Source organism: Dermacentor silvarum, chromosome 6 (assembly GCF_013339745.2).
Source record: "Dermacentor silvarum isolate Dsil-2018 chromosome 6, BIME_Dsil_1.4, whole genome shotgun sequence".
Taxonomy (NCBI): domain Eukaryota; kingdom Metazoa; phylum Arthropoda; class Arachnida; order Ixodida; family Ixodidae; genus Dermacentor; species Dermacentor silvarum.
The window spans coordinates 19,271,831-19,280,945 of record NC_051159.1 but is presented as its reverse complement, the minus strand read 5'-3'; the positions used below and the strand labels follow the sequence as shown (position 1 = coordinate 19,280,945).

Sequence of the window (9,115 nt, the reverse complement as noted above, 5' to 3'; positions counted from 1 at the left end):
CGTCCCTTGTGATTAAACCTGCTTTGCACGGTCGCTTTATGCAGCTACTTATTGATATCTGCCATGTATAACCAAGTTTGACCACATTTGTGAATGTTGAATTTCTTAGCTGCATTCATGTGAGAACTCCTAACGTCCTTCTTATTCTTATTCTAACGTTCGTCCGTATTGCAGTAAACTTCGATCCTTTGTTTGTGCCATTAATTGTAACCTAGTTTTCTGGGTCCTTGCGCCAGCATTGTATTCTAACATGATGCATGTCGACATTCACCAATCCTTGATCTGAAAAAAAAAAGGTATCGGTAGTGCGACCTGTATTCATAATGAGATGTATGTGCAAACGCAGAAGTTACCTCTACATGAGCACTTCAAGCCACGTGCACGTCGAGGTAGACAATATTGCGACCCAGAGGTGCAAAGTTCGAGGGTGCGGCGTCCTGCAGGCGCGGTTATTCACCGGTTCCTCGACCACAGGCTGGACTAGAATTATCATTAGACTAGAAGGACGCGCCTTTGCTTCTCAGACTAATCGATGGAGTTAAAAAGAAGTGCATGGGACTAGCGTTGAGCCGCAACAAAATTTTTATTACTAAATATTGATTAAAAAACACGCCAAGCACGAGAACCACAAACAATGGTTATAAGGAAAAGAATGATTACACCGAGCAGGCCAAGTGCATTGAAAATGAGATGTTATTTTTGGTAATTCAATGCATAATATGTAGACACATGGCGAAGCTAGATATGTAGCGGCCAGTGCTTTTTTTGTTTTATTTGAAAGTTCTGCGTTATCATGTCTGTCGTCTTGTCTGACATCTGCTTCGTGCGATTTCCACGGCCCTGTCAAGCTGTTAACATAACTTTTTGTCCAGCAAACTTTTCCATTAGCTTTTTCCCTGTGTCTTTCTTTCTCTCTTTATGGGGAATAAAGACAATTGAATTAAATCAAACATTTATAAAGGAAACCGCACTGTCTCAGCGATTCACTGGCTAACGTAGAAATTGCTGGTAGAAGAAGAGGCTCAACGAACATACACAGTTGAAGTATATAAGCAAGCTCAGCGCCTCCTGTATATACCTCATCTGTGCATGCGTATTATTTGGGCCTCTCTTGTAAAAGCCTGTGTTTCACAAACTAGCCCAAGACGAAGTACAGCTACGTAGAAATCACTAGTGTCAAAAAATAAGCTCATATCAGTGGCCTTTCTTTACCGAGTACATAATGAAAAAAAAAGCAAGCACCATTTTATTTACACAACCACTCCCGCATGCATGACTGCGAGCTCCTATTGAACAATATAGGCATCAGCATTTGAAAAACGAGGACATTCGGCTACAAATATAATCCTATTTCATTGAAAGAAGCGATTCCCACGTCAGCCAGCAATTCAACGCGCTCTGTGTTCGAGAGAGAGACCATTTCTTAATAAGTATTACCCCTCATTCCAATGATGCTTGCTCGGTTTACCATTAAGTGTTGGAGTCACCTTGCACATGACTCAGTGCAAGGTGACTCAGGGTTTGAAATGTCACATCGAGGTAATAAAGCGTTGGCAGACATACATATATGGGCGATAAACAATTATCCTACGGTTAATGTAAAAAAAAAACGAAGGCCGCGTTGTTTCACCATCGTAACAAACAGTTCCAACTATCGCCCTATGTTTAGACAATACTCAAATGGAAATAGTACCACCATACAAATCACTTGGCACATATTTCTCTGAAACTATGACAGAGGACTGCCATGTATATCACTTAGTTAATAAGCTGTCTAGAGCTATAGGTGTTATGGGTCGCCAGGGGAATCATCTCCCTACATTTATTATTATGCTTTCAAATAAGTCAAAGTGTTCTTCTTTAGTTCGATACGGAATTCTCGTCTGGGCAACAACTTCAATGGAAAACATGCATAAATTTACAGTATCGCAAAAGAGATCACGTATTCTCAAGTCTTAGGGTAATGAAAATTGCATATTTATTCAGCTATAGGCGTTGTCGCTCATATAGAGAAGCAAGAATTAAAAACGATTATACGTTAACAAACTGTCATCTTCACAGACGCCTATCTCCGTTTACAACGTTTGTCAGCCTACGACCGCCATATGTTTAGGTTTTGTTTACCGACACAGTTGAACCAACTGCACAAAGAAAATGGTCTCGATGTATTTGTGCTGCCTTTATGAAAAACATACGCGAAATATTTGTACAGTGGGCTCTGCTTCCGTGACAAGTTCATGTTTTGTTTTGTTTCATCTCTATTATACCAGTTTAAAAATGCTGTGTGCAATCTTTCCACGATCATTCGTTTCCGCAATCTGATTGTGGTTTTTGTGGTTTTCTGTATGGATTTTTTTTTGTTAGGAGCGTTGTGTGAAACCCGTGCTTTCGGTCAACAGCTACGAAGCTGCACTGTGTATGAGGTGGCCAGGTTCCCCTGCAGCTCTTTCGCCTGGTCATCCTCGCAACTTCGTTGCTGAACAAGTGCCATTCAATCTAATAACAGAATATTGGGAGGATACCCTACTCTGGTGCGGACACTAAACACGGCTAGGAATCGCTGCCTCCTTCAGTCTTTTCCACAAGTTGAGGAATGAAGATAAGCTTGCACAAATGTATTTACACCACGTCCTGCATGAATCACCGTGAGAACGTCGAAACAGGAAAACCTAAGGATCGCGCAATTGCTCAGGAGGCCTGGCTTATAATGAAGGTGAACGGCGGCACCAACAAACAGCTCTCTCGTGAGGCCATACCAAAGCATGCAAGATCAGCGCCCGCACTTCTTGTTGCACGTTTTCAATTAAAAAAAAACGGCTACGGGCAAACGGAGAACCTTCGCATACTCACTGGCCTGCTCAAAGGCGCATGAAAGACGCGAAAGCCAGAACGCTAAAAAAGCACACAAACGTAGAGCAATGCACCACATCAAAAAGCATTCCGATATCTGTTTTGCCACAGTTGCTGCTGCGGCACAGACCATTCGATGTAGTCCGGAAAATATCATTAAATTACTTATTAGTTACGAGAGATTCACTAAAGCCGACTAAGCAAATTAGGAATCAGAAGAATGGTGCAGGTTTGTGTAAATACCACAAACTTTGTTTCGCATTGTCCGCTTTGGAAACAATGCATTGAGTTTCTTGGCATGCTGTTACCTTCGTTATGACGTCATGCAAGACATTTGGCTAGAGAGCAGTGAGAATTAGTCCACAGAACACTGCTGCAGTGGTCATTACCATCATGCTTTCATTCTTAACAGAACATAACACAAAGCACGAGGGGCGGACATAGGCGCTAGTATTTAGCTGTCCATGAATAAACTTGCTCAGGACAAGGGCTGCAATTTCTACATAATGTCCTTTAAGCTGAGAAATATGCTCAACTGCATGCCTCATACGAAATATTCATGGATCCCCGAATAGTAAGCAGTTTAGAGGTAACACTGGCACGTCAAAAGAGCTGGAGGAACAGGGAATGTCAGCATCCCTGTTCCTCCAGTACAGGGAATGTCAGCATCCAATTGTGCCCACCGCGCAGTCCGCAACCATGCTGAATAGCGCAGCTTGCCAGCCCAGTGAACGCCACACTACAATCAGAGCGTAAATTTAGCCAGTGCACGGCACCAGCACATGACAGTAGCTCGAAAACCTGCACGGCTTCCATGGCAGGCTTTGGCTGTGAAGCGAGTCGACTTGCGGTGTATGGCACCTTATGCGAGGTCATTTGATGGCTGTTAGGCTAAGAGCTACGGCAATGCCCCGGACGCTTTCGATGTTGTCAGGGATGAAACTCTGCTCAATCCACGGCAGTTAGTTGCCCGACGCAGTCGCTGCTCCTGAATTCATCACTGCTGTCATGGAAAACGCGTCATATTTGCCCATTCGAAGGCGTTCTCCAGCATGTCACCGCAACACCACGACAGGCATTCTGCCACCATGTTCTTACGCAGACAAATGGCAGAGCACGTCAGTGCTTCTATGACATGGCCTTCTAACATGCAGTCTGTCACCAAACCGAATCCATCACAGTCTTCCTAGAGCCATTTGACGGATAAACTTAAGGCACCACTACGTTGATATTAGATTGTGATGCCAACTGTGAGGCTTTAGTGCGGCACTGGTAAGCATATAGCGCAGCGGCCTCACAACGGACCTCACAGCCTTATCATAACTCCGTGACGCCTTAAGTGTGCACGCTTCTATGATTTGTAATCAGCGTGTATAGACATTTCTTTTGATAGAGCTCTTACTAGTCAATTCCAATTTCGAGCCATACACCACAAAACAGGTAGTCAAAAACTAGCCACCACTCACGTACCCGATAACATTGTCAAGCACAAAATATAACGGCCGAATTCTCTTGGATGACAGAAGCCACCTTGTGCAACAACGACCTGGGAAGGACTGGCCGAACAGGACGGAGGACAGGCACGCCTCATCGACCAATGGCTATAGACATTCTGCGCCCACGTTGGCGTGCCACGGTGTAAAGTGCGGCAGCAACCGCACGTAACTCAGAATGACGGCGGATCTGGCTCAGTGTCACGTAATATCGATTCCTGGCATTTGAGGGGGAAAAAAAAGAACCTGTCAGGATGCTACACGAATGACTTCCAGGGACAGGCGTCATCGCGTATGGCGTCATGTCACTGCCACGCCTCATACAAACTGGCCTTAGTCCATCTTGATGGTGGCGGGTGACGCGGGCTCTTGCTTCATCAAGCTCTTCTGGGAGAGGGCGAGCAGCGCGTTCAGGCTGTTCTCGGCATCGGCTGCCTCGTCCACGGCCGGCGGCGCTGCCAGGCCGTTGGGGTGGTGCAGGTCGAGTCCGTTGCTGCCTGGTCGGTCGTGGCCATTCTGCAGGGACGGGTGGGGCGGAGGAGCCCCCTGGACCATCCGGGACGTGCCCACGTAGTCGCCCCGGTCCAGCCTGGGAGGTCTTCCGCGCGGCCGTGGCGGTGGCGCTGGCGGCGAAGACAGGTCCGTGGCACAGTGGCTGTTGGTGGCACTCGATTCCTCAGACTTGATCTGCGACGCCAGCTCTTTGATGACACGGAGGCCTGCGAGCACGTAAACACCCGTTTGCCAATAAGTAAACCAGAACACAAATGGACAGCACGTGATTAGCTCCTGAAAAACTACAAGGTTTTTGGAATCTGACGGAAGAAATTTGAACTTGGAGAGACTTGTCGCATCAATGGTCGCACGCCAAATTGTACCAATCGAATACTTTAGTCCCAGTATTGGACAATCTAGCTTTTCATCACACAAATAAAGACTGCGGGTGGCAATGGGCAAAGGAGGACATGTAGCACGCATCGCGCGCCGTTCAATTATACGCTGCAATTTCTCACACACGTGTTAACATTTCTGGCTCTGCCACCAAGCGCTCCGCAGCCGTAACCACCTCAAGGTCAGAAATCCACACTATTATATAAACGGCTCATTTCAGGTGGTGTTTGAGTCCGTCAACTATTACATGCATTCTAATACATGAACTACGCAATTTCTGCTGCCTATGTTTCTAATCGTTTTTTTTTTCTAGCAAAAGCGCGCTTCGGCCGGATAGAGGACGCGCCCCAGCGCTGGTGTAATATGGCCCGGAGCCTTTATGGTACCAACCGGCCTGCTCCCGCTCGACATGCTGGCGGCGGCTGGGCGTCCGACACCGACAGTTTAACGGGGTCGCGGAAAATGGGGGTTTGCTTGCATCCAAACTCTGAACTATCTTTGCCGCTGACCAAAAAAGAAAATTGAGTTCAAAAAACAGCAAACCTCCGCGCTAGACACCGGGGGTTCGCAGGCATCAGCACGAGTTCGAAGAACACTCCTGGGTCGCAAGCAGCATCGCGTACTGCTGTCCGCCATGCCACGCCTGGAGAAGCTCCTTATGACCGCTAAGCAATTGGAAGAACGCAGGTGGATGCGCGCTGAAGAAACCTCTTCACGTATCATAACTAATTACACCTCCATCGCAAGAAAGAATGCTAATCGTATTACCGTTACCAATAGTCTCCGAAAGAAGAGTGCGCTGCCAATTTATTGTCAATCCGCGTGTTGCAACGCGCTTAATAGATTTTTTGTAGGACTAGCCAAATTTTCCTGGTTACAATGTCCCACCAACTGGAGCAAAAACAAATAATACAAAATGCTCCATGAATACAGAAAAACGGCTAATGTGCCAAGGTAAAAAATCAAAATTATGAATTTAAGTCAACAAATATCATCTAGTACGAAAAGAAGCACTAAAAATTACACGTTCACAAATATTGTAAACGTTTTAAGACGAGTGACACATAGTTACCTTCTCTAGGTTTTGATGTTCAAGAATGCTCATTTTCCCACTCAGAATAAACGTGCAGGCTGAACACGAGCACTCATCATCAAAAGAGGTGAATGGACCGCTTTAGATTTTGGTATGTTTGACGGCTTCACAAATATAGGTCTTCCTTGAATATTTTCCTCTAAGAGCCACCCAAATCTCTTTGGGAAGACCGTTTCTGAGCTAACACAAACTGCACCTTTGCACAAACTTCTTCGACATTTGCTGGCACGGACGTCGAATGCATTAAACATCCGTCATTGCGCGGCAGGTATGTTTTCCGTTATGAATTACGCACAAGAATTCCTAAGTGATTTTGCACATCGCTATGACTCTATTCTTCACAGTGTATTTCTCTGTCTATCAGATATTCGAGCACAGGAGTGGATGCATCTCCTTGCCATCATCATCATCAGTCTATATTTATGTCTAGGGCAGGATGACGGCCTCTCCCTGCAACCTCCAATTACCCTAGTCTTGCGCTAGCTGATTCCAACTTGCACCTGACATTTCCTAACTTAATCAGCCCACCTAGTTTTCGGCCGTCCTCGACTGCGCTTCCCTTCTCTTGGTATCCATTCTGTAACTCCATCCTATCATTCTGTTATCCATCCTACGCATTACATGGCCTGCCCAGCTCCACTTTCTCCTCTTAATGTCAACTAGAATATCTGCTATCCCCGTTTGCTCTCTGATCCACATCGCTCTCTTCCTGTCTCTTAATGTTAGGCCTAAATTTTTCATTCCATCGCTCTTTGTGCGGTCCTTAATTGTTCTCGAGCTTCTTTGCTAACCTCTAAGTTTCTGCCCCATATGTTAGCACCGGTAGAATGCAATGTTTGTACACTTTTATTTTCAACGACAGTGGTAAGCTCCCAGTCATGATTTGGTAATGCCTGCCGCATGCACTCCAACCCAATTTGATTCTTCTGTAAATTTCTTTCTCATGATCAGGGTCCCCTGTGAGTAACTGACTTATATAAACGTACCCCTTTACAGACTCTAGAGGCCGACTGGCGATCCTGAATTCTTGTTCTCTTGCCAGGCTATTGAACATATCGTTGTCTTCTGCATATAATTCTTCAACCCCACTGTTACACTTTCTCGGTTTCCAACACTTCATTAAATGAAAATAATAGGACAAGGAAAATTGAGGGGCAGAGTTTATTGCTAACATATTACAGAGCTTAGATGAACCGCCAAAATAGGCACACAGGCCAAAAAATACCACCTAATGTAGATTGCGCAACGCAATGTGCATTCAGCAGTCTTTCAAACCCAGTTTACACCATATCTTTTTTTTTTCTTCACGCGGCGCCTTTCTATCTCAAACTCTCGCCTGCAGAGTAGCACGCTGCAGAAGAATCAAAATTTTGGTCATCGTTTTCTCTGGAATTGCTAGGCAATGTCACCGAGATGGTGAACAGCCCTCGAATACTCAACTAACTTTGACAACGGAAGCGTTTATTAGAGAGGTCACATTGCCAAGTGTGTTGCCGTTAGCAATAGCGTCTGCAAAATCTACTGAGATTTAACCAAATGTGCTCTTGAAACAGAAAGGGGGCCACAAAAAGCATTTTCTGGCACTAAAAGCGAAAAAGGACATTTATTTACAGCAAGGACAGGAATGAGCATTTATAGAAACTGTAATATCAATGCTATAGCCGCTTCTTAACCGACAATTCGTGCTCATGCATGCTCTTAAGGGTGGGGCCCTGACGCACTAGGACAAATATTCATCAGCCAATATCCAGTCTTTACTCATAATTGAACTTCCTGTTTCGAGTTTGTGAAGCGAGAAAGTGTGCTAGTAGGTGGTTTTTCAGCTTACAATGAGGTGAGTGAAACGGAGTAAAACTAACGACACGTTGGACACAGCAGACAAGTGCGACAATGAACCATCTACCAAGTGCTAGTTAGCAACTGGTACCGGGGTGGCGCACCTGAAGTTTTTCTTTCTTGACTCCGCACGTATTGTTAACAAATTTCGTCGGCCCTTCCACTCCGTGAAGATGGTTGACCAGCGAAGTTGAAACGTGCGGCCCCGATGTTTAGCACTGGGTTAGTCCCGAGGGTTCATTAAAGTATTTCTCAATTATGAGGTTACACACACGTTCGGCTGCGACGGAGAGAACGACGTCACTGATGATGTGCCGTCAGTCCGCCATTGTCCCTGTCGTTCGATGTCTCGAGTTTGCTCAGCGGCGGGGTTAGCAGCATTCGCCCGCCATCGCCGCTTGCGATTCTTCGAAATTAAATTGCTTCAAAATTAAGTCTGCGCGTTACGATAAGACAATGAATGGCTCATACCCCCTTAAGCAATGGCTCATACCCCCGTAAACGCAGCCTCCCCATTACGACGACCAAATAGAAGTGATATTCTACGCTGGAACAAGTAGCGGCAACACAGCCAGCTGTTGAAGCCGACGACGACGACGACGAACGCGGGAGCAGTGGCACGAGCGCGTGCTGAGAACGAGCACGAGCCAACGAGCCAGCTGCATCAGAAGACGACGTTCGAGCCAATGCTCTAACGCATATGAATTGTTGTACACGCCGGGCGGTCTACTACACGGACGCGATTCCCTGGAACCTAGCCCTTAACAGATTCGCTGTAAAAAATTACGGCAGGACCCCTCTCACGATGACTGTCGACAATAATGCATTAGCACTGAATCAACATAGCGACCCAACGTATTGCAACCATCGAAACGAGGTGTGTAAGAGGCGTGTACTACAGCGGGACTCCTCTTTCGCGCTTTCCTAGGAACATTGAGCGCTACCTAGCGCC

General features: G+C 46.0%; 1 protein-coding gene across 1 annotated transcript in view; it reads right to left on the bottom strand.

Annotated features, from left to right (window-relative positions):
• Positions 1 to 310: 310 nt before the first annotated feature.
• Positions 311 to 9,115, bottom strand: part of LOC119456565 (NGFI-A-binding protein homolog) — a 624,616-nt gene continuing 615,811 nt past the window's right edge. The window contains exon 17 of the mRNA XM_037718396.2: positions 311 to 5,062. Within this exon, the coding sequence (XP_037574324.2) occupies positions 4,677 to 5,062 (386 nt within the window). The 3' untranslated portion in view covers positions 311 to 4,676. The remainder of the gene's footprint in view (positions 5,063 to 9,115) is intronic.